The sequence below is a fragment of the Aplysia californica genome, unplaced genomic scaffold (assembly GCF_000002075.1).
Source record: "Aplysia californica isolate F4 #8 unplaced genomic scaffold, AplCal3.0 scaffold00132, whole genome shotgun sequence".
Classification (NCBI taxonomy): domain Eukaryota; kingdom Metazoa; phylum Mollusca; class Gastropoda; order Aplysiida; family Aplysiidae; genus Aplysia; species Aplysia californica.
In genome coordinates, this window is record NW_004797402.1 from 567,467 (window position 1) to 593,965 (window position 26,499).

At 39.7% G+C, this 26,499-nt stretch overlaps 2 protein-coding genes across 2 annotated transcripts in view; one reads left to right on the forward strand and one right to left on the reverse strand.

The window, feature by feature from the left end:
- LOC101845538 (activating signal cointegrator 1 complex subunit 3) overlaps window positions 1-14,248 on the reverse strand; it is a gene marked incomplete at its 3' end in the record, with an annotated part of 115,071 nt that extends 100,823 nt beyond the window's left edge. Inside the window, 9 exon segments of the mRNA XM_035969260.1 lie at window positions 86-211; window positions 1,951-2,092; window positions 2,955-3,091; window positions 4,589-4,638; window positions 6,119-6,239; window positions 7,865-8,223; window positions 9,033-9,257; window positions 10,424-10,718; window positions 14,042-14,248. Coding sequence (XP_035825153.1) covers window positions 86-211; window positions 1,951-2,092; window positions 2,955-3,091; window positions 4,589-4,638; window positions 6,119-6,239; window positions 7,865-8,223; window positions 9,033-9,257; window positions 10,424-10,718; window positions 14,042-14,050 — 1,464 coding nt within the window.
- A 1,227-nt stretch (window positions 14,249-15,475) lies between these two features.
- Window positions 15,476-25,219, forward strand: LOC101859166 (dynein light chain Tctex-type 1). The gene is made up of 4 exons (XM_005096562.3): window positions 15,476-15,608; window positions 21,461-21,626; window positions 23,100-23,177; window positions 24,294-25,219. The coding sequence occupies exons 1-4, from the start codon at window positions 15,582-15,584 to the stop codon at window positions 24,362-24,364; spliced, it is 342 nt and encodes a 113-aa protein (XP_005096619.1). The 5' UTR covers window positions 15,476-15,581; the 3' UTR covers window positions 24,365-25,219.
- Window positions 25,220-26,499: the final 1,280 nt, after the last annotated feature.

Sequence of the window (26,499 nt, forward strand, 5' to 3'; positions counted from 1 at the left end):
ACACACACACACACACACACACACACACACACACCACACACACAAATACACACACACATCCCTCCTCCCCCCATCCCAACAATACCTCGTCAAGAGAAGAGATGGACACCCTCTCCTTGCCAATGTTCACTGGGGCCGCGTCACTCGGTGGGATGTTCACCTCTTCATACAGCTTCTCGTCTTTGCGAGTGAAACTCTCCGGGAGGGCCAACTAGAGAAACAGACGCAGAACTTAAACTGAAGCACAGATGTCATCATCATCATCAGCATCATCATCAGCATCATCATCATCATCATCAATGGCAATTCGAATGGAGTTGTTTGGACGAGTGGAGGTGCCTCTGAGTATAATGACAATGGAGCAGAAAAAAAACCTCGCTCTCGCTCGAAGATTTCTTCGTGGAGTCCACCAGGCCCATTAAGGAAACCCCAAAAAAAATCATCATCAACAAATTCCAAACAATTTTCTTTTTTTTTTTTTTCCAAGGACAACAATTACTTCCATGGTGACAAATTTTCTCCAAAAATCATAAACATCCAGCAGCAAATCAGGACACAGGACACACACAAAACTGAAACACAGATAGTTTTAGTCAGAATTTTACGGAACTTGCAACACAACAAGGTCATATAAGTGCCCAAGATTAGAGGAATTACAAGAGAGAAACAAACACACAAAAGAAGTACGAGAAATCAGGACGATAGATGTTTGATAGGAAAGAAGGAGCAAACCACACAAGAGCACCCGCAAACCACCCACAAACATAGATAAGTAGCCCTTGCACATACACCAAAACCACAAAGGGTATATGTGAGGCCGCATGGTGGAATCAGGCTCTCGTCAAAATAATGAAATCGGAGAAAACAGCAGTTTTCTCCCTGCTGAGCAATCTTTATCAAATATTTGTTTCTTGGCTCAACACCTGTTATGTCCATTTACAAACACATTCCTTGGAGGATTTCACCGAAAACGTTGATTTAAGGCACAAAAATATAAATTTACAGTTTCCAAGGACTCTCCAGCTTTGGAATGTACCTAGCTTTCGCGGCCATTTTCTCGCTAATTTTTCCTATTAAACCAGATGACCCCCACCTCCTTCAATACAATATATCTCCACTTCTATTGAAGATGGATGGGTAATTCTTTCATTGAAAGCAAGACAAATGAACAAGCTTTAAGATGATACCAATAATTCTATGTGCCCCAAAATTGACGAGAGCCTGATTCCACCACGCCGCCTCACATGTCATGGTATTCACACTGGCATGAGATACTTATTGCAGCAACAAATTTTTCTCAACCAAGAGCAAACAGAAGCACACTGAAGATTCCACGACGTCAGGTGTCATATGACACGCATTCAGCAAAGCAAGGATTTACGACACAATTTCTTAAAAAGCCATCTGTAGTTGCCAAAGCCTCTGATGAATCACAGGCAGAAAAGAGGAAAGCTTTGGTCATGGAAACTTTTTAACACCACCCCCGATAATACAACTGTTTACAAATCAAAAACTATCTTGGATTGTATCGGTTATCAGCCATGTACCAAAATTTTTAAAATAAAAAAATAGACTGAGACCCAGCAGCCAGTTAGGGAACATTGAACAAAAACTTTGTCAGGACCAGAACTAGAAACGGAAGGACTTCTGTAATGAGCGACCACCCCATCAAACATAGTAAAGAAGAGGCCTAACCCTAGATCTACCCCTACCCCTAGCCCTCAATTCTGCTGTCTCATAGTGGTCGCTCATTACGGAAGTCCTCCCCTAGAAGCAATAGCATCAGTCTCATACAGATGACAGAGTATCTGAAAAACAGGCTTTCTTGGGTCAGATAGAAAGGTAAAGAACATACAAGTCCCATCTAAATGCCATTTACCTTTGCACAGACAATGAGTTCGGAGGACTGTTTGGGCTAGATAAAAAAAAGAACATCAAAGTGCAATTTACCTTTGCCCCTCCGACAAACGCGGATGACTGCCTAGCCTCCGCCAGCTTGTCAAACACGAAGGGATACCTCTCCTGGCGCACGTAGCTGGCAGACCGTCCGGAGAAGAGAGGAGCGGAAGCTGCCGCACGCAGAGCCGCCTCCCTGAAACACACACACAGACACACACGCACAATGTGGAGCTGTTGAAATAACTGTCTTTAGTTTTAGTAGAGGTTTTACGGCGCTTGCAACTGCATAAGGTCATATAAGTGCCGAAGATTACAGGTGTTACAAGAGAGTAACAAACATAAAAAAGAAGAAGGGGAGGTACGGACGATAGATGTTTGATAGGAAAGAAGGAGCAAACCACACCAGAGCACCCACCAACCAGCCACTTGAAATAACTGTGACCAACACATTACTGGCGTCTGGGGTGTGGTGGTTAAGTGATTTGGCATGCACACAATAGACCAGAGTGCTCGTGTTCTGAATGGGGAAAACTATTGTAGAGTATCTCAGTCTTTCTGCTTGGCTTTTGTATCCCTCTCAGTTTAATTTTAGTAAGAGTTTAACGGCACTTGCAACATAATGAGGTCATATAAAAGCCGAAGATTAGAGGTGTTACAAGACAGTAACAAACACAGAAAAAAAGTAGGAGAGATCAGGACAATAGATGTTTGATAGGAAAGAAGGAGTAAACCACACCAGAGCACCCGCCAACCACCCGCTATCCCTCTCAGCCCTAGTCTCAGATAAGACCAGGAAAATCTATACAAGTCAATTGCAATCCTTAGCAACTTAAAGCATTGCAATATTGGAGGACACTGTTACTGCTCCAGTCAGAACACACCTGCAAACACACACACACACACACACACACACACACACACACACACACACACACACAAAAAAACACACGCACACACACTCGCACGTATGAGAAATAAACACACACACACACACATACACAAACCCACACACACACACACACACACACCTGTATGTATGAGAAATAAACACATACCTGCTGGCTCTGAGCTCCTCCGGAGACATGTCAAGAGCTCCAGCAATCTCCATATCCTCATCGGTGAATCTTCCGTCCTTTCGTGTCCGCTTTTCTTCCTTGCGTATCTGCTTGGCTAGGTACTTCTCCTCAACACTCTACAGAAGGGAAAGAGTTCATTGGTCGCTTTTAAGGACAAGAGGGCTGACCCAGATTTCGGGGGGTTCCAGAAATCTTGACCTACACTAAAAGTGAGCATTGCCCTACCTATAGGAGAAGTTTGGTTTCACTGGAGTGTATATTTGCTTGGTGATTATAGAGAAAATTCTCCTTGTTTTTTAAAGAGACGGAATAAGGATCCCAAAACTTTAACTTCGATTTTCTCAAAACAGCATTTATCTGGATAGCCCCCTTGAGTTTAAAAGGGACCAATTGAAGCAAAAAGCCAGTCAATCATAAACCCCTTCATTGCCAGGCCTGAGACTTGAGTAATGGAGTAGATCTTGAAGTGAAAGTGCAATGCTGCATTTCATAAATCAACTGCTTAAAAGCAAAAAAATAATATTCTTTTATATTTCAAATTATTTTAGAAGTTTAGTCACGTCATATTTCCCCTCGCAAACCCACAGCCAAATTATCACCAACACTCTGGACCCCATGACATAAGAAACAGTGAGCTGAAACTTTTATACGAAAGGTTCTGGGTGGTTGTATATGAGGAAGCAAATGGTGGGTAGGGTTATATTGTGAAGTTTCGAAACAAAAACCCAAAAGAAAAAAATATACAAAAATTTTTGCTGCACAGAACAGCTGAGCTTTCACTCCATTTGATAAAAAGAAAACATTAAAAATTTGTGTTGAGATAAACATGAAGCTTCACTTAAACAGGAGTTTGCTTCCATTCATAATCCAATCAAAGAGCCCCAGACAGTCTCGGGCCAGGCAGTAAAGGGAAAAACCTTGGTCTTCAGAATGTTTTGTTTTAGTTAGAGTTTCACGGCACTTGCAACACAATGAGGTCATATCAGTGCCGAAGATTAGGCGTGTTATAAGAGAGTAACAAACACAAAAGAGAAGGAGGGGAGATAAAGATGATAGACGTTTGATAGGAAAGAAGAAGCAAACCACACCAGAGCACCCGCCAACCACCCACCTTCAGAATTTATGCAATAGCCTTAGATATAAAAAAGACAACAGAAGACGAATTATGCTAATCATTTTGCCTAGTTTACTTAAATTTACTATGTCAAACTGCAGATTAATCACAGTCCATAAGAACTAAAAGAAAGATAACTGCTATCCATGTTTCTCCCATGCATTTTTTTAAAGCAAAACTGAAATGGTTTTCCCAGCCACCTTCCCCTCTTCCAATGCTGATTCTTTTACTTCCATCCTGACCTCTTCTTAGAAAAAAATTTATTTTTCAAAAGTCATTTAACTTTTGTTTCATAACTATGACATCAGAATTAAAATATCTTACTTTCTAAATGCTCTAGAAAAACACATAACTTTCTATAGCTAGTGAACAATTTTTTAAAGAAAATAAATTTCTCACTGCAAGATGAATAAGATTGTAATTTTCATTGTCAAAATGCTCAAATCAGGCGAATTCTAGGTAAAAAGCCAATGAAGTCAATACAGTAGAATTTCCTTACCTGCACAACCACTTGACAGCCATATGCAGGACGAGAAGGTTCCTTATTTTCTGCAACAAATTGAAAAAAATATTCCATTAGGCAAACTTCGAGCATCTGCATCTGTGGTTAGCAGTTTCACGCTTCTGCAATGTATGCAAAGGACACGTAGGGAGGAATTGTTAAGTCTAATAAAAACAACAGATAGATGGTATTTGTACAGCATAAAGTCCCGCTCAAAAACAAATTCTATGCCTTTACCATCTATATCATTACCCCAGCAGACCTGATAGCATTCTGAAGCAACCTCAACTTCCTGGGAGGCATACAGGGCAAGCTGCCATCTGCAGGCGCTCAAACACTCATATACTCAAGTAACTTTGTCTGTCTGCTGGGATGGGATGTTGTATCCCTCTCAGCCCGGGATGGACCTGACAGTTAAGGCTGAAGTAGCCAGCCTCTTAAATGATCTAATTTTGTCAATGAGGGCCACAAAACATACACAACTATAATCTTTTAGGAAATATGGTTGTTTTTTTTTATATTAACCCTTCCATCCCAGCAGCGCTTGTACCTCCCATCGTCCCAAGAGTGTGTATTCCCAGTTTCGGGGTTACTGAATTTGCGCATTTTTCAAAATTAGCTAATTTAATTGAACTTTAATGCTCATAATATTTGTTCTTTTACCTTTAAACATTGTTAAATGTTATTATCTAAACCTCATTACAAAGATACATCATTTTTTAAGAATGTATGCCTCTTTTTCTGAAATACTGCTGTATTGGCTGGGACTGGGGTCAGGGAGAAAGAACACAAAAATGGCTGGGGCTGGGAGGGTTAGAAATCAAGAGCCATTCAGTTAATAAATCATGTAACCCCAGGAAAAGATAAAGTCTAAGAACACAATAGGTATCAACAGATTCAGCGGCATCTTGAGTTAACACTTCAGAACTCGAGCAAGGTGTGAGTAATTCTTGGATAAAATAGTAGAAAGTCCATCACTTCTGTAACTATGATTCGACACTTTGCAGTCACTTGGCGCAATAATGTGCTGATGAAAATTATCCGTTTTGGTCACCTGGCCCCTGGCGTCCGGCGCCAGGCCCGAGAAGTCTGCTGCAGTCTCTCTCGTGGCTGGGTGACCAGATGGGGTATTTTGTACTGCTGGCTGTGTGATTGCAAAGTGACTTGTGCAAGCTCAGAGATGTAGGCATGAGTAGCAGAGTGACGGAGACAGAGAATGATGATATAGAGAATGAGACAGAATGAAAGAGCAGAAGACAGGGTGAGAGACAGGGAAGAACAGAGGGGGAAGAGGAAGAGGAAGAGAGATGGACAGGGGAAAAGAAAAAAAGAGAGAAAGACTGAGAAAAAGTGAGAGAGAAACAGAGAGAGGAGAGAGAGAGAGACAGAGAGAGAGAGAGAGAGGGAGAGAGAGAGAGAGCAAGGGAGAGAGGGAGAGGGTGGCAGAGAGAGCGAGGCGGTGAAAAAGAAAAATTCATTGCAAGAGCCAACTTTGTCTATGAGAAGAATAGTCAAACATTGACTTACTAGGAGCTTGCTGCATAAGGGCACGTGTGGATTCCGAGACCTTGGCCTTGAGCAGCTTGTCACGGTTGCTGAGGATTTGCTGGATCAGCTCAAACCTGTCAAAGCCTAGCAGGTCAAACAGCTTGAGGGTTTTGACGTGGGAGTTGGGATTGAAAAAAAAAATAAAAGAGAAAATTGATAGTCATCATGTTAGGAAAGGTACTGCATTACAGCCAAAGCAAATGATACCATATCAACCAAATTGAATATTACAATCTGAATACTTTAAAGTTTGAATTTAAGAGAACAATATTGACTCTTAGGCACGAAAATCAAAAAGAATGCAAATTTTACGAAGAAATGGGAACAAATTCAACTTTTTAAAAATAAGCTCCAATAAACACTTGTAACATCGACGACTGACAGCTAAATAACTCATTAGAATTTATGCAATAACATTTAACCCTATCCGGAAGACTGGGGGTCATTTTGTACCCCCCGGGGTTGTATTCTTCACTTTTTAGAAATACTTCTAGGATGAAAATCTCTTTGAAAGTTTCAGTATTTCTCAAAAATTCATTTTGACAGACTGCTATGCAAAGCATACGGATCGGATTAACGAGTAAATTCCCTCTTTGAAAGTGGTGGCACAGAGTTCCCCACGTTGTATGGATACGATAATCAAACACGACGTACGGATAGGGTTAAGTGGTGGCACAGAGTTCCCCACGTCGTATAGATACGATAATAAAACACGACGTACAGATAGGGTTAAGTGGTGGCACAGAGTTCCCCACGTCGTATGGATACGATAATAAAACACGACGTACGGATAGGGTTAAGCAACTTACAGTACCATCCATATATACAACACACAGGACTGCTACAGATGTCGTCAAAGTACCATAGTATCCAAAAACACCATAACACATTACCTGAGAGTCCATTACTGAGAATATTAAACAGGAATCAAAGTCTCTGATATTCTTATGTATCATGTGCCCTGTTCTACCAACTCAGTCTATTAAGCTGGAAGGACTTGCATAAATTAGCAAAGCAGAAGGAATGAGTCAAGGCAAATGCCGCATTAATAATAGTAAACAGCATTTGTATAGCACATACCCCAACTCAACAGCAAGCTCTGTGCACTTTGCAATCAATGTTATTACCCCAGCAGACCATAAAAAAACTCAGAAATATTCTCAGCTTCACCCATACAGTGCCAGCAGCCCAGTTAAGCACTCATACATTAACATACTGACAAGATCTTCAGCTGTCTCTTTAGCAAGTCTAGTCTAGCCAGGTATTAATTCCCACCTGGGTGAAGTGAGAAAACTTCGTGTGTACACTGCCTTTTCCAAAGACGTGAGATGAGGCCCCTGACAGGGTGCCAACCACGACTTTTCCGTTGCAAGCCCGACAGCCTAACCACTAGACCATCGATGTCACTTACAGAAACGACTGATTTTAAAGAGACACTATATGAAACAGTAGGGAATTGCTGCTTTTTCTTTACTGATCTCTATCATCATTATTCCTCTACTTCTTTTGTATGTTTGTCACTCTCTTGTGAACTTCAATTTCCGGGGTGCCTTGATAGGCGAAGCAGACTTTGTACTGTTGAGACTAGAGAGGAGAGCAGAGTAGTAAGCCTGATTCCCCGTTTGGATTTCTCTGTTGTCATCCACCCCTTGGCGCTCATATGACCTTATGCAGTTGCAAGTGCCGCAAAACCTTACCAAAACAAAGTGATGCCCACAGACTCACCTCATTTTGCAGTTCATTGTCAGAGCGTTGGGAAGCAATCACATCAAAGACGGTATCAGAGAGTTCCTCAAGGCCCATGCACACACCCGTGTCGGTGCCGTCAAAGTACTTGGCCAGCATCGACAGCATCCAGCTTGTGTCAAACTCCGACGACCTTGACCTGGCACCTGTATTTGACTGCTGGTCTGTGTGGAGTTGGGCATGGGTACTGTACCGCAGGTCAAAATCTTTGCTGCTCTGAGAGTCTTCCTCTTCCTCACTAGAGAGCTCTTCTTCATCTTCATCGACAGAATCTATATCATAAGGCATAGTGAATTTGATCGAGAGACCAAATTCTTCAAGGGTAGCTGCCCCATCTCCTGAAAAAGTAAAAAAAAATCATAAATTCACAAATGATAACCCATCCAATGGGGAGCAAATGGCATATTTGGACTTTAGAGTAATTGTAAATTACAATATAAATGCACAAATGTGTCATGACACGGTGGAATCAGGCACTCATCAATTTTGGGGCATCTGGAATTATTGGTATCACCTGAAAGCTGATTTATCTATCTTGCTTTAAGTGAAATAAATATCCATATATCTTGAATAGAACTCAAGATATTTGCGATTGAAGGAAGTGAGGTCGCCTGGTTTCAATGGTGAAATTAGCGAGAAAATGGCCACAAAAATGTATTAATTTTAATAGCTGAAGAGTCCTTGAAAACAGAAAAGTGATATATTCTGTGCCTTTAACCAATGTTTTTTATTAAAATATATGGACACAAAAAAGGCTGAGCTCGAAAAATAAAAATTAGATAAAAATGTCCAAACTTTCGGAAAAATGCCTGTTTCTCCTATTTTTTTATTTTGACGAGCGCCTCACAAATATCCATCAACGGGGATTACAATACTTCTATGCATTTTCTCTCACCTAATATACTCAAAACTCCAGCAAAAAGTATACTAGGAAGAACAAAGCCCCGTAACTACATTCGCCTACTTTCTCAAACTCAGCACAAAGGTCATAATCACTGTATTAAATTCATTTGGTTCACTGCAACAAGGTAATTTAAGACTATCTCAGAAAAAAAATTGATTTAAAGAGAGTGGATGGATTGTAGTGGACTCCCATAATAAATTGTCAAGAAAAATATGTCGTGTTAAACATAATCTTCTCACATACCCTCTTCTCTTTCTGAGGACAATTCAGCCACAGCTTCCTCAGGTAGCCAGCCTACGATCTTCTTCACAATCTGACACGCTTTGGTGGCAGCGCTGGCCGGGTAGGGGCCGAACGTGCCTCTCAGTTGGGTGGCCTCTCTCTGACCGACCGTCTCCACAGACTTGAACACCTCAAACAGAAAAGCCGCGCCACACTCCACTGTGTCCGCAGACTCCTCGGATCCAACTGGAACAGAAAAAAGAACGGATTGAAAAGTCTCTTTCTTTTTTTAAACATCGGGTGAGACTCTTCAGCTTTTAATAATAATAATAATGAAGATCATTTCTACAGCACCCACTCCCGTATAAGCACAGGTCTACGTGCTTTACATAAAGGCATGTACGGAGTTAAAAAGGGCAAGAGAGAGAGAGATGTACGAACAATATTCACGCACACACACACACACACTCCATACAAATATTCAAACACACACACACTCACCCACACATTACACGCACACATGTGCACACATGTACGCCAAACACACGCACACACATACACACACACATCTACTTGCTTATCACATGCGCACGCTTACACATCGTTACGAAATGATCCCATACAAATACATTTAATAAAATAATATACACAATGCAATTCGCAAAATACATAAAAGGATACATAGACATTTACATAACATTGTACTGAACATGAATCTACTGACATAAAAATGATGTCATTAAATGTGTCTTTAAAGATATCTTAAATAATAATGGTCATTTTGATGCGAGAGCACTACGCTCAGTGGAAAGAGTATAGAAGTGAGAAGAATGGAGCAAGGAAGACAGAGGCATGAACCAATGTCAAAATTAGACATGTACATTTGAGAACAGATTTTCATACACTTTACATTCCATCATAAGAAGGGTTAGCAAATTAGTCGCCTGAACCAACCATCAGTGCAAACTTCCATATGAAACAATGGTATCTTTAAGATAAAATATCTCCCCATTTCTTAGTTTTCCAACATGTGTCTAACATTCCCTCCCATTCCCCTGATTTCCTTTAAATCAAAAATATGAAAAACAAAAGAAAAATAAACAAAACATCCGTACTGGCTCCAGTTGTAGGCAAGTCTTTATTGACACAAAAACTACATGACAGAGGGGGAAATCCAGGGAATCAAAGTCACATTGATTTTTACATATGCAAGGTGGTGAGCCCATTCATTGTACTAGAAATATATATACATGCCACTGCTGGACTTTGAGCAAAATATAACTACCTAAGTTGAACAATCCAACATTTGACATTGCAAAATTGCTCTCTGCCACAATACAATTCAACAGCATGGCATTTATAAAAGACCCAGTCTTTCTCTTAAAAGCAAAAAAGAGATCACAGCATCTCACCAATACTCTTCGCTGTTGCAATCAGCTGCTTCACTGTGGTGGCCAGTTCATTGGGACTCACATTGGAGTGAGTTCTGAAAAATGAATTCAAGTCTTTCCAAGACAGACTTTTCTCTTTCTGCTTTTGCAAGGCCAGGGATTTCCGCAAGACAAGGTCATTATGGAAGACAGTTGACCCCTCTGTGTCGTCTTGAGATGTCACGCTACCAAAGGCCCGAAGAGCTCCAGTAAGCCTCGGCAACTCCAACATGGTGTCCCTCACCACTAAGTGGCAGTTGATAACGATAATGTCCGCCTGATGAAAAAAAACCAAAAGCTGAAGTAAGCATCCAATAGTGTGAGTTAATACGAATGTTCTCATGAGGGGGAACTTGTATTAAAACTTACGTGAATGACGCGCATATAAGTAAAGTTTACAGGTAGTTTCTATCACCCATGTCACATAGATAAGCCGTGCACTGTTGATAGAATTACTCTAATATTTATTGGACCCCAAGGTATGGAGGAATGATCAAAAGATGTTGCTTGGAACCTGGTGCTAACTGAATATTAACTGTGGTGTCGGTGGCCTAGTGGTTAGGCTCTCGGACTCGCAACCGTAAGGTCGTCACAGCGGTTATAGAGCGCCCATTTAGTTTCGGCTGGCGCGAGGCAAGCAAGCCCGCGCTTCCCCAGGTCACGGGGTCATTTACCTGCGCCGCCGGGGATTTCCCTAATCAGCCGAACACCGGCAGCGCTCTTGTATTTTTTGCAAAGTTTACCAGCACAGTGAGCCAAAGCTAATGTAAGATGAATATTTTAATCAAGACCACGTAAATATTCAACATATTAAGGAAGAAAATGTAGAAATCGGAAGAACATGGTACATTACACTTAAAAGCTGTGAAGTTCTCAAAAAGGGGACTTAATTTGATAAATGTGTCATGGGTAATCAATTATAAACATCGATTTAAATATGATTGCCCCCAACGAATTCAATCAAATTTGCACACAGGACTGAGAACATAATGAAATTTGTACTGACAAAGGGGCATACGCACGAAGTTTCTGGATCCGTAATTATTCAGGTTTGAAGTTGATTTTTGCAATACTCTTGCTTTGCGACCTTGTTTTTTCATAGCGATATCCACGATACATGTAACTACAGGACAGATCTTTTCTTGCCGATACACTTATGAAAACACAACCTAAACACAAAATACAAAAAGAACACAACATTGCTGGACTGGAGGAATTATCTCATTTTTCCGCTGTAAGCTTTCGTCTTTTGATGGGTGGTGCACACGACAGAGTAGCTCAGGGTGGGTTTGGACGTGTTGTGACTGCATGATTGTTTTGACGTGTTTTTCTTTGTCTGTTAGGCCACGGTGCATGAATGAGACTCACAATGAAAGGCCATTCCAAACCCACATTTTTGTATCCAAGGAACGCAGTGTTTCTCAAGGATGTGTTGTTTGGGGATGACCTTTTCTTTTGATCCATTTTGATTGAGTAGCACGTGTTTTACGGCACTATCGACTCAAGACCTTTTATTTGCCAAATATGTTTCTGTATAAAGACATATATCGTGTGATGCATGACTGAATATGTGGTATTCTCTCTAAAGTGATTGGCTTTCCATGTGCAATTACTGTGTGGATATCTTTGAAGGTGTCTTTTACGTGAACAAATTTCTCTCTCAGAACAATTAATGCAGTGTCTATTATGCTTTGATTTCGTGTACATGCAATATTACTGTTCCTTTTGCTAAAAATGATGCTAGCTGTCTGTACACATGGGCTGTGATGAATTTATGGCAGTGGCTTCCTATAAATGAACGGCTGTGGTAGGCCTGTGGTGTGATGTTGTGTTGTTTGAGGATGTTATCAAATTCAGAGCAGGCAGGACTTGACCTTGGAATAAGCTCCTCAAACTCTAACTCTGACAGCTGATCATGTACACTAGAACCCTTCCTCTCAAATCTCTCTGCTTCTCGTGGATTATCCGAAAAATCTGACAGCCCTGTAACAATTGAATGTCCTCCTCGTTTTTTTCCAGCCCTCTTTCATTTTTTGCCGTAGATATGCACATTTTGTCCTATTCCAGGCGTGCAATTCTCCATAGATTGATGGACCAGCTGTACATCTATATCATGTGCAGCCTCCTCAAGAAGGCGATGATGTTTGAGCACAATGCCCACCATATGATCATGTTGAGTGTGGCACTCCATGACAAAAATATTGTTAAAAATGACAACGAAAATCAGATGTAGTAGAGGCAAGAAAACTAAAAACAGCAAGAATGAATGTTCAGAGTGGTGGGTTGGTATTTTTAAAAAATCACAGAAAATCATAGAATAACTTCGTGCATTTGAAACTTGCACATGTAAATGAAAATTGTCACCACAGTTGATACATGAATTTCTGTTTAAATCGTTGGGGGCCGGATTGAAATATCTAAATCCAAACTGAAAAAGTTCTAAACATTGAAGATGCCAGTTTGAAAATCACAGACTTACTTAAATCCCTTGTAAAACTGATATAATCGGACTTACAAGAAAACAAGTTATACCGGCCTACAGGTCAAACATAGCACGTTACAATGAAATCTCAATCGGCCTTGTAGCATTTATAGTTTCAGAGTTAGGAGGCTTTCAATTTGCACTAAAACGCCATATTTACTACTGCCCCGGCACAGGAGGAGTGGCGCTGCGGTCACCCCAATTAACCCCTCTGACAAGTGATTTATGACTACGCGCTGGGCTGTCGGGCGGGGCGGGCAGGGTGGTGAGGATGGTCGGGGAGGAACCGGGGAAGGAAAACTAAGTGAGCGGTGTGGACGGTATTTTATCCGCTGTGTCGTGGGTTCGAATCCCGTCAGGGGCCCGGCATTGTGTCCTTGGGAAAGGCACTTTACACGAATTTTCCTCACTTCACCCAGGTGGGAATGGGTACCCAGCTATAGACAGCGAAAGATCTTGTCAGTTTGTTAGTGTTTGAGTGTTTAATCAGCTGCTTGCACTGTACGCTTCCCAGGAAGCTGAGAATGTTCCCGAGTGTTCTATTTTCTGCTGGGGTAATAACAGTGTAAAGCGCATAGAGAGCCTACTGTTGAGCGGGGAATGTGCTATACAAAGGCTATTTATTATTATTATTATTATTATTATTATTATTATATATCATACAAGCCACCCAAAAGATAGAAATTAGTTACACCGGATGCCCATTGGTAAGATCAGATCAGGATCAGTCAGGTCAATTCAGTTCAATTGAATAGCAGCTTCAGTGCACACTGCAAATAGACCACGCCTAGCTTCATAAAATTTGACCCTGACGTTAAAGCAGAGAAAACTTTGACCTCTCGGGACAACAATGAAACTTGAAGCAAATGTTTAATTTTATATCTGGCACAGTGTGATGATGTTCTTCACAAAACCTAACTGTTCATAACACAGTTGAGTTATTTATTAGTTCTTTCAAAAATGGCTTTAAGTGCCGAGTGCAGCATTTTGAGATTTATTGTGTTGAAAGATTCTTGAACCCCATACATACAAGATTACATGATGGAAAATTTCAATATATAGGCCTATATATATATAAAATAGCTTTCTATCAGCCTCTTCAAATCAATTTTACCAACCTGATTCATTTCTCATGGCATGACTTCTATGAAGATTGTGAACAAAAACCAACATTATTATTTAAGATCTACAAACTTTAATCAAACTGGCTCTGTGTTTTGTGTAGACTCACAACAGCAACTCTACTATTAGATGTACTAGAACTTATGACATCATTTTAACGATAAAAGGCCGAATCCTACTAATAATAATTATCATTATGCAGGAAGGCATAAAACCAAATGTTAAATAAAAAGCAAGTAGCTATTCTCTGGCGTCGCGCCGGTCAATAGATCGATGGCGTCACGCATAGTTGCACATGTGTCGCTTCTCCACAGCTTTCCATCTCCCATTATTGTTGCAACTGAGTTCAGTGCCAGATGCGCCTTCTTGTACTTCTGGTTGTGACTGAGGGTTGTTGGCACTTCTGGTGCTGCCACCTTTGACACACAAATTTCTCCTTCTTCCATCACTGGTGCTTTCATTGAGTAGTGGCTGCGTGTCCACAGTAGTGAATCGCATTCTGAAGAAATGCCAATCCTGATGAGTGTTTGTGTAAGGCCATAAATGTACATGAGCAACTATACGTGACGCTGGAGAATAGCCATCAATCTATTGACCGGCGCGACACTTGAGAATAGCCACTTGAGATCTAACTTTAAAAAGTCCAATAAAATATGTCTGAAGACGTGACACTGCTGAAGTCAACAACACATTTTAATCATTCTTCGTATCAGCCCAAAGAAGGAATCGCAGGGATCGAATCGTTAAAACATGACATGATATGTCATTATGATTCAGAACAATGTCCAGGTCCATGACCTACGCAAATTTAGACTTAGATCTAGATCGAGAAATGAACCTGTTAATAAAAAACGAAATAGAAAGTGAAAGTAGATTTTGCTGAGGTGTAGGCGTAACCATAGCCATAGCATAGCGGTTTTAGTCGTAATTTATTCCATGCAATAAGAGTCAATATTCTCTAAATCGTTGTAAACTCAGCAGAAAGTGAGTACTTTATTCACTACCTGAGTTCTAAATGAGGTATATCCTTCTTTAGAGAAATTCGTGTCCGCTATACGGTGCCAAGAAGTGAGACACTTCTACCGGCTGATGCCTTACTTGAGGGGGCTGGTTATTTTACGAGCTTGTGCAATATGTTGTTATTGTTTTATGTTTTGGTTTAGTACGTACTGTACAAACTTTCCAAAATAATTACTGGAACATGTGATACCATTTGATTTGTAATTTGATTTGTAACTTTTGTTGTACGGAAAGTAATAACAGAAAAAAAATTTTACTTGATATATTTCGGAATATTTTATTCTAAATAATAAAGTGCCCAAATTAAGTTAGACACACAAATGATAAGTTTCAATTCCTGTCATCGCATTTTTAGCAATATAAGTTTGTTCTGTAGGAAACTTCTGCACACTTTTTAGTTCCCATTATAATCTCGTTCGAGTTCCTTCGAGACTTGGTTGTCATCGAGACCTGCACATCAAGTAAGCAGACAGTGTCCAGACCTTTTTTATCTGTGTGTACAAGAATTCTTCAACCATGGACGATTTTCAGTCAGGAGAAGAGGTAAATATTTTTGGGACTTCTTTTCTATTTAGGGTGAGGGAGTATTCACTTGCTCGACACGGTTGAATGTCATCTCTACAACAATAATGGCCATGGCATGGGCCGGTTGACTCACCCGCCCATTGACACGGTCAATGTATGTTGTTGTACCAACAGTAAGTAAATAAGCAGTGCGACATTCCTCAGCATGGAACTGGGCATGTAGCTGCTGTGCAAGATTCTAGAGAGTGATCATAATATGATCCTTTCAGGATTTGACCCATCATAGGTCATAGTAAGTATGCCCCCGAAGTAGAGGCCTCCGTCTGCTATAAAATGCCCCACCACACATACTTCTCCACAATTTTATAGGCCATATTACTTTACTTTTTATGAGATAGTACTTAACCCTGGTCCCCCGGGTGGGGTAGAGGGACCTATTTGTGCTCACCGATTAGCGTATTTTGACACCCTGGCTTTCCAATAGACCCCAGTCTTCTCTGCCCCCACTTACCTTACTTGGGCAGAGCATCTTCACGTCCTGTATTTCCACAACAAAGTGTTGTGTTTGTGCCGGTATGTGGCCTACTTATAGAACCATCTGCATTGGTTCGAAATCGAGGCATACGTCTAGTTAGACACACGTTAAGTTGGTAGCTCTAGATGTTGTCCACTAAAATTTGAACAAATTGACCCACTTAGAATAAGGAACTCAAAAGGACTATCTTACCACGAAACAAAACTCTTCTTTTCAATTTTAAAAATCTTTCAAATGAGATTGATTTTACCTAAAGTGATAGACCTATTACCTGATAAAAATAATCCTGTTTGATGGTTTTAAAACCATTGTGCAGCTGGAAAGAAAAATTTGAGACTAAAACGTTTAGAAATCGACCTATAGTTTTTCTTTTTTTACCCCAGATCATTTGTAACAACTATAGCGTCTAAAAGGGTTATTCGATTATTACGTTTTTAGGTTTATATGCAGGTGTTCTTAATCTACTGTGTTACAAGTATCCTGTGTTCTCTCTTCCTCCTAATTCCACACACGTACTACTATGTTATAATATATGCACACACCCTGTTGACTCATGAATTTAAGATTTCGTCAGGACCATATTCCTGATGTGATTTTTTATTTACATGATACTTTTAGGCTTTTTTTTTTTTACAAACCGTGACCCCAGTCCTCTAGAATGTTTGGGGTTTTTTAATGCCATCCGCAGTCATAACAACAAGCTTTTATTATTACATGAAGAAACAGAAGAAAATAAGCAGGTTTCTTTAATTTCATTGTTTTGACACCACAGCGCCTCGCATATATTTACACAACACCTCGATTTATTTTCACTCAGAATTGTAATCAATGTCTCCAGAAGACAGATTTTGATTTTTGTTTTCTGTACATGATATTTCGAAATTTTATTAAGATACATCTTTGTTTCTTTTTTTTTTTTTTTTAATATGATATTCTCCACTTGATTTTAGAGAACATCATATAGAATCTACACTATATATAACAATTGAACCTGCTCTAATGACCACCTTTCTACGACAATGACCTGCACAAATATCTAGGCCCACTTCCCATATTTCCCTTCTGGCATTTTTTTTTTCATAATGATACACTGTCTAAGGTGGCCGTTCCTCAAAAAACTTTTTTAGTTTTGGGAAAATATTGGTTTATCATTTTTATGGAAATTAGTTACATTTTGTACTGTTCAGCCCCTCCTCTGAAGTACTCTATGACGTCACATAGGTCTATGTTTCCTTCCCAAAAGACAGCTTTACGAATCAATGTAAATTGTGACACTTGTAGTTTTAATGTCTCTGGTACTTTAGCAAGTTTTCTTTTTCTGCTATCCTCATCTTGAGGGAATTTTTTCTAAACATGTTTTCGTTTTTTGCTGTATATGTAGTGAACAGCCTTTTTTTTGTCATTCAGTGTATCATATGTTACAGAATTAATGTTGTATTACATTTTTAAAATTTAAGTTTTCATTTACAGGCTTTGTTACGTCTGTCTTTGAATAACATCTTGACAATGCTGAAGTTTTGATTGCTTTTTGTCTATTTATATTTCAGGAGGTAAGGGAGGATTCTTAAACACTTGTCCGTTGGTAAAAATTATAGTACATGTTAGATTTATCAGCATCTGACTGTAACGTTCAGATGTTGTTTTCTTTGGAGTATTGAACTTGTGTTTCCATTATATTTTGATGGCACTTGTAAATTCTTCTCTTAGAAAACACTTTCATAACACTTCACTAGCTGTTTTTTTTTGTCTTGAAAAAGTCAAGTTCACTAGCATTGTTCACACAGACAGTTGTTAGTTAGAGTAGAAGGACCACTATAACGTGGGTAGAGCCGTCTGAGGCTGATCGCTGTAACCTAAGCTTTGTTTTCGTTTAACACACTCCTCCGTCTCTAAGGGATTTTCGCTTAGGTCAACACACCTTGCACAATTTTTACTTTTGTTGTTATTTTACCTTGTGGTATATATATATATATATATATATATATAAAAACAAATGAATTAACTGCTCGTCCCCACTTGCCCTTTTAAGTTTTGAGGTATCTTGTTTTGTGCGTCGTCTTCCTGTTGATTTGAGGAAGACGTTAAACAGCGATATTACAACTCTATTGTAGTTCAAGAACACCCTCTGTTTTGTGAATTGCTCAAATGTATTAAGTATTAATCAAATAAGTTCAAAAGAGAAATTCTTGTGATAGAGATAGAGTTATTACAGCAGCAACACCCAGGGAACGTACTGCAGATAGTACTTGTGCTCTTGTGGAAAATTGTCCTATATCTTGATTTTTTTAAAAGATAGAGTTACCTTTCTATGGCAACCTTAGCTTGAGCATACCCCAAGCTGATCGATTTAGCCGATCAGAACATGGTCTTAATATAACTTCAGCCTCACAGGGGAAAAGAGTTTAGTCTAGGGCCTGGTTGGCACTTCTTTTCTAGTGTGAGTTAAGCCTGTATGTGCTTGCAATTTTGAGTCTGAAAAATGCTTATTTTAATTAATGGTATTTTAAAAGGGATAGGGCATAATGCATATATCGTAATAAGTAAAAAAGACGTTACTTGATTGGTGTAATTATAATGGACAAGCAATATTTGTCATCAGTAACTCTCTATTTTGATTTCAGATGGTGAGCAAAGACATTTGTGCATGTAAAATTGCGACACTGTCACCTTTTTAGATTGGCATGCTTCGCAATTTCTACTTTTTACTCATTCTTCGTTTCTCTTCTCCTTGATTTATTTGGTGGCATTTCATTTCTTTAAGTTGTTTTATTTTCATTTCAAGAAAACTAGATCTAGTTGTAAGTAGAAGACATAATCATCTGGCTTTCGGAAATCTTTTGTAGTCAGTATAGTTGCCGTTCTTTTGGGGTTTTTTTTTTTAATAATAAAACATTTGTGCGGGCCAGGGATACCTTTTTTTCAGGAGCATCTAATGTTTGCCCATTTTTTGCATGAACATTCAATCTTGAAAGCACAGGGTGTGTATGTGTTCATTGAAAATTAAGTGATACATGCACAGTGTTTTCAGTAAAGCTTTTTGGCGGGGGGGGGGGGGGGGGGGGGTTGTTCCGATGAGCAAAGCTGGAGGAAAATTGGATGCTCTCGAAGGGACTTATTGGATCTTGGCAATTGAGATTGGAAGTGGCATAGTGCAAAATTAGTCTATAGTAACCCACAGGTTCATGGATAGCTACTTAGTTCTATTCTGATGACAGGTGCTTGTTTCTGTACATTTCTTTTTAGGTTTGGCATTTGAATTTAAAACATAAACCTTTGGAGCACAGTTTGATCTTTATCTACTTTGAGGGTCACTCTCACTCTATGATGGCTGTACTGTGGGGCCCACTCGTAGCAGGGTTCAATTTTTCACTCGAGGGAATGGACAGCTCAGCTAACAGACTAATTGTTGATTTTCTAAGTAAATATTTTGGAGAATTTCAAATGCTCTATTCTACTTGGGAGTTATGAAAATTAGTTCCGATTTTTTTTTTCCTGCACCTGTTGTGCTAGCTTTTATTTCTATTTTTCAGTTCTTTTTACCAAAATTCTTTTTGTCAAAATCGTAAAATAGAATGAATACTGATATATATAATTATTTGAGAAGCTTCTAATTGTTTGTTGTTTTGTTGGTTGGTTGTTTTTTTTACAAAAGTAGATAGAAAATAGACTGACATAGTCATGAGTATTAGTTTTTGGCACTCATTCTACAGGTTGCCTTCTAAAAGTTAAATATTGACAACATAACGATTGATTTTTTTTCCCGCTCAGACAGCTTTGTTCTGCTTAAGCACTTAGCCAACCTTTTCTTATTCTGGGTATGTTAATATAAAGTTTTAGTTTTTGCTTACTTAAGGGATGCTTGACAGGGTAGGGAGTGCAAGAAGAATAAGAAATTCTTTAGTGATTAACTTGAGTTAGTGTGTAATTAGTGTTCATACTTGTTCAGGTTAAAACAACCAAGTTCTTACTACATGATGTCCCTTTTGTCCTCAGCAAGTAAGTTCCCGAACCTTTCAAGTTGGCTTCGATTGACAATACCCAAGTATCTGAATTGCCGTTTTTTTATGTTTTCAATTCCACAATTCTTTTCGTTCTCATTTTTGTCACAAGGCCTTATATATTCGTCCTGGAAAACTGACAATAATGATTGGATGAGGTAGGAAATTAGAAAGAAGCCACTTGGAATACATTTTGTCGGAAGTTGGCATTTTGCCAGTCTGACCGAGATGTTAGTTTCTATATATTTTTGTAGGCCAAAGTGGCAACTTTATTATAGCCTTAAAAATCTAAAGGCTTTGATTTCCACCAAGTTTGTCTTTTCAGAAATTTTCCTTCTTACAGAGTATCAAAATGGTAATAAAATGATCAAACTGCATCTTTTTCCCTCTGCTCGCTTTTATTGAGCTGGGTGGGACAGCAGAGGCACCCTGACTTTCGTGGACACAAACAGACGCTGTCACCACTTTTGTTTTAGACTGAGCTCCTGGAAGAGGACTTTTTTCAAGCAATGCTGTCCTTTTGGAATGTTTGTTCGTTGTTTCCTTGCATTATATTATAATTGCAAGTGATTTTTGTCATGGTTGTTTTTTTCGGAGAGACAATGTTATAGAAAAATTGGTGTTTGGCATGTTCTTTTACGTCCTGAGCATTGTATTTTTTGCTGCTCAACGAATAATAGCTCATGTCGTCACTGTTAAAAATGTAAAGTGATCCAAATTTTTGTTGCCGTGGATTTTGTTTACATGTATATTTTCTTTTTCAAGTTGTTTTGGTTATTATTATTGCTTTGTTTTTGTTTTGTTCCTACTTTTTGTGTACAGGAACCTTACCAATTAAAAAGAAAGATATGTGGTAATCATAGGTGAATGCTTTGATTTGGCTCTTTTTTTAATAGTGTTACTTCATGCTACTTTCTTAAATTATTCTTTAGTGGGTGGTTGGCGGGTGCTCTGGTGTGGTTTGCTTCTTCTTTCGTTTCAAACATCTATCGTCATTATCTCCCCTCCTTCTTTTTTTGTGTTTGTTACTCTCTTGTAACACCTCTAATCTTCGGCATTAATATGACTGCAAGTGCCGTAAAACTCTTACGAAAAGAAAAAAAACTATTCCATGTTACTTGCGTTAAAAGTCGAACCCCTCTGTTGCAGGATTTTGTGATGGCCAATCGACACTAGACAACCCCTCGTTAATGTTTACGAGATCTTGAAAATGTAATATAAGTTGGTGTTGGGGTTGTTTTTTTTACAGCTTTCATACTTTGATACTGCCCCAACTGAAAGTAAAAGTGAATGGTTCTAAAAATGTTTTTGTGTGGCTCTGTTTCCCCCCCAATCAGACAGCGTTTGTTGTGGATGAGGTCACCAACATCATCAAAGAGGCGGTGGAGGGCGCCATCGGAGGCAACGCCTACCAGCACAACAAGGTGAACCAGTGGACGTCCAACGTGGTGGAGCAGTGCCTCAACCAGCTCACCAAGCTAGGGAAACCCTTCAAGTACATTGGTGAGATGTCATTTGTTTATTTGAACATAAGAAGAATGGTTTCTTTAAGGACAAGCGAGTAACCCAGATTTCAGGGGGGGGGGGGGTTCCAGAAATCTTGACCTACACCAAAAGTGGGCATTGCCCTACCTAAAGGAGAAGTTTGGTTTCATTGTTGTGTATATATAATTTGTTTGGTTATAGAGAAAACTCTCCTTGTCTTTTAAAGAAACAGAGTAAGGGGCAAAAACTTTACCTTTGATTTTCTCAAGACAGCTATTATCGGGATAGCCCCCTTGTGCTTAAAAGCGACCAAATCTGCTTATTCATCTGTTTCAGATATTTTTTGTTTGTGTTGCAAATGCCGTAAAACTGTTACTTAAACTAAAAACTTGTGTGCCTTGCCTGAGAGAGAGGGGGTCACAAACGGCTCAATTTTGGCACCCCCGTCGGGTTTGTCTGCCTTCCCATTCTGACATGCTGCGAGTCGGAGATGTTTTGTACTGAAACCTCGAATGTTTGAATGTACTGCATCATTGTCCGCTTTGGATGTGTGGTTGTCTCTTTCTCTCTCTCTCTCTCTCTGTCTCTCTCTGTCTGTGTCTCTCTCTCTCTCTCTCTCTCTCTCTGTCTGTCTCTCTCAACAACGGCTCAATTTTGGCACCCCCGTCGGGTTTGTCTGCCTTCCCATTCTGACATGCTGCGAGTCGGAGACGTTTTGTACTGAAACCTCGAATGTTTGAATGTACTGCATCATTGTCCACTTTGGATGTGTGGTTGTCTCTTTCTCTCTCTCTCTGTCTCTCTCTGTCTGTGTCTCTGTCTCTCTCTCTCTCTTTCTCTCTCTGTCTCTCTCTCGCATCTGAGGACCCTCACTCTCCGATACTCCCTCCCCTCCTCTCGAGGGGGGGGTCTCCAAAAAAGGGTTAAATTTTGGCGGGCCCCCCCCGTGGTTTTTTTTCCTTCCCATTTTTAAAATATGGGAGGGTGGGAAGAGGGGGATATTTTTTTTTTTTTTTTTGGGTCTTTTATTTTTCCTTTACTTTTCTTTTTTTTTTTTTTTTTTTCTTTCTTTTTTTTTTTCTTTCTCCCCCCCCCCCCCCCCCCCCCCCCCGGGATTGGGTATCTAATGGTCCACCGAGAAGGGCTCTCCACCCGTCTCTGCTCTGTGCAATCCTCTCAAGTCTCTAGCCAGTTAGTGTGCATTGAACATTGTCTTTAATTTCCAGACAAGAAATAGAAATAGAATTTTTAATTATCTGTGACCATATGAAAATGAGTTCCTTGACTTTAAAAATTTCAGGTTTTATTGACTATGTCATGAGACTCTTAAACATGACAACTAACTGCTACAATCAAGGTGGCTCTGTTGTTATTTAAATGAATGGGGGTTTTTTTCATTTCCTCATACAGTGACCTGTGTCTTCATGCAAAATTATTTTCACTTCTTCTTACTGTGTGATCATTCAAAATTATTTTCACTTCTTCTTACAGTGACCTGTGTGATCATGCAGAAAAATGGGGCGGGATTACACACAGCCAGCTCCTGTTTTTGGGACAACTCATCAGATGGTAAGATACTGGAAGCGTCACTGGTTTCTTTGCTGCTGGTGGGCGGTTGGCGGGTGCTCTGGTGTGATTTGCTACTTTTTTCCTATCAAACATCTATCGTCCTAATCACTCCTTCTTTTTTTGTGTTTGTTACTCTCTTGTAACACCTCTAATCTTTGGCGCTTATATGACCTTATTGTGTTGCAAGTGCCGTAAAACTCTTACTAAATCAAACGTTAGACCTGAGATGAGTATAAACACCTTCAAGACTTCTTTATCTTGATACTTTGATTTATGACTTTTCTCAAGTGTCAAAACTGGCCACCTACTCAAAGGTTACATGTAGGTATGAGTCTTAGTTTTGTACGTACATTAATGTCACAGTTTAGGTTTTATTATGCCAAAATTCTCATATATATATCTATGGTCTTGTCAGTTGTTTCTTTGTGTATGTCTAAAGAATATTTTCACCCGTTCTATTGCCAGCCACTGTGATTGATTATGATGCTGTGCATGAAAGCTAAGAACTAAGAAGTGGGTGGTTGGCGGGTGCTCTGGTGTGGTTTGCTTCTTCTTTCCTATCGAACATCTATCGTCCTTATCTCCCTTTCTTCTTTTTTATGTTAGTTACTATCTTGTAACACCTCTAATCTGGCGCTCATATGACCTTATGCAGTTGCGAGCGCAATAAAACCTCTCCTAAAAAACTAAGAGCTAAGAAACCGTTGTACATGGATTGCATCAGCCTAACGACGTCACATCCATCACTTTAACACTTTCCACCCACGCAGCGCGCTGAGCGTGCAATACTTATCCCCGCGGACCAGGATACAGGTGCCGTACATGCTATAGCACACCGTCGCCGATTGGCGTCCCATAGGAAAAAGAGCGAAGGAGGCGGCTTCTTACCGTCGCCAATCGGCGTCCCGTGGGAAAAAGATGCGGCTTCTTACCGTCGCCAATGGGCGTCCCGTGGGGGTAAAGAGACGGCTTCTTACCGTCGCCGATCGGCGTCCCGTGGGGGCAAAGTGTTGTTAAGGGTGGAGCTCCAAAAGCAGAATTCTGTTCCTTGATGATTGTGTTTCCACAATCTGATCTAATGACTTGCAATATTGTTTTGTCTTTCTCCTCTTGCAGGCAGCTGCACTGTGAGGTGGGAGAACAAGACCATGTTCTGCATTGTCAGCGTCTTCGGATTGGCCATCTAGACAAGCTTTCTTCCAGACCGAGTCAATTTGCTATGACACCCCCCCTCCCCCCCCCCCCCCTCCCCCAATGTTTTCTTTCATCAGGGTGAACTCTTCCAAAGCTTTCCTACTCGCTTGAACAGAACAGAAAAAAGGGGTAATAGATGGGAATAGTAATTTGGTTTCCAATCAAAACTATTTTTAGCTTCTTTTCATCGCTGAAACGAATGAATTTTTGTACTCACTTTCGGCAGTTTACCTCAGGCTTGTTTTTACATGAAAGAATTGTCCAGACAGTTGGAAGATTCAGGAAAAATAAGTGTATGGTACCTAGGGAGTAAGTTTCAGTCATCAGCCTCTCATGATATCTTGACTCCATACCTGTAAATAACTTCATTGAGTGTAAATGTGTGTGAGTGGATGTGACAGCTTCACCCATTTGTATTCTGCGAAGGGAATTGCTCTTTTCCTTTTTTTTTTTTGGTATTGTGTTTTGCTTTCATTTACTAGAAAGTGTGGCTGGTGTGAAAATGTATGTGTCTACCTTTTTGTCTGTGATCTTGATATTCGAAAAGTGTCATTTTTTTTTTTCTTACAATATACTGGTCCATATTTATGAAACTTGAATTTTATTCTTAAAATTTTCAATTTTGCAAGCTATAGGTTTGCTTGGTCAGAATATAATTTTTAGTTACTTTCAAGGGAAAAATCATGTAATCTTTTCAAATTTGCACAGCTGCAATTAGTCGGGTTATAAATCTGCGTAAAACCTCGATCCAGGTGTCAAAGGATGTAATAATTTCATGTTCATTTATGTCTTTAGAAAATGAGCAACTTGAGGTTTCTTTAAAAGTAATAAAAGTAATAAAAGTCCAACTTCTGTGTTGCGAAGGATTCTTTCCTACTTGAGGTTGTTTTCATGTTTGTGTTTGTTTTCTTTCTTTTTTTATATCCTTCAAAATCGTAGGTGGTTTGCGAGTGCTCTGGTGTGGTTTGCTCTTTTTTCCTATCAAACATCTGTCGTCCTTATCTCTCCTCCTTCTTTTTTGTGTATCTTACTCTGTTGTAACATATCTATTCTTCGGCACTTATATGACTTTATTGTGTTGCAAGTGCCGTAAAACTCTAATGAAAATTGTTCAAAATCTGTGCGTAGGCTTTTGTGTTTAAAGCTTATTTAATATTATGCACATGTGAGACACTCTCTATCTGCAATCCCCTGACAGCTGGTTAGAACTGCTTTCTGATATATTAGCTGATGAATGATCCAGTCTTCCACACAAGCCATAAAGGACTTTGGTATCCACACATCTGTATTCTGATCGTTGATTTCAATGCAAAAATCTATTCGGCCATTGCATACTGTCAACCAGATGCAAGTGAACCCAACATTAACGTTTGGCTTAAGGGGATGTAGCTATGGTCAAGACCCAAAGGCTGTAGTTTTTGGTCTAATGCTTCCTTTTCTGCATCAGAGGGTGTGACATAGTACAAATAAGAGGCAAAACTTTCAGTAAATGGTGGAGCATTTCAACTTTAATACAAATTATAATCTTTCATTTACATGAGAATGGAAATAATGAAAAAAATAAATTTTTTTAGATCATTTAGGAGGCGGGTTTCTGACCCTGTCTGTCAGGGCCAACCCAATCTGAGAGAGATACAACTTACAACATCCCAGCAGCAGAAAGACCGATACAAATTTTCTCCCCACTCGGGAATAGAACTCGGGTCTCCGGCGTTCAACAGCAAAACACCTAGCTACAATGCTGGTGATCTCAAAACAGTGCTCCCCAGTTCAATAAAGCAGGGCTTTTTTTTAGTAAGGTTTTACAGCCCTCGCAACTGCATAAGGTCATATGAGCGCCAAGGGGTGGATGTCAACAGAAGTCCAAATGGGAAATCAGGCTTACTCTGCTCACCTCTCTAGCCTCAACAGCACAAAGTCTCTCTGCTTCGACTATCAAGGCACCCCGGAAAAAAAAGTTCACAAGAGAGTGACAAACAATTCTACTGTGCATAAGAACATGTTAATATCCCCCCTTTGCGAATGGCCTAACGACCCTTCAGTCAGTAACACTGCCATGATGGGGCCTAAAGCAGTGCATCATAAACTGACAGTAGACTGAGAAAATAGTCTGAGGTTGGAGAAAATA

Bases quoted from the DNA above. Each gene is read 5' to 3' on its own strand.
- LOC101859166 (XM_005096562.3), top strand. From the start codon at position 15,582: ATGGACGATTTTCAGTCAGGAGAAGAG. The intron at 15,609-21,460 runs GTAAATATTTTT...CCCCCCAATCAG, and splicing joins ATTTTCAGTCAGGAGAAGAG to ACAGCGTTTGTTGTGGATGA. The intron at 21,627-23,099 runs GTGAGATGTCAT...TTCTTCTTACAG, and splicing joins GAAACCCTTCAAGTACATTG to TGACCTGTGTGATCATGCAG.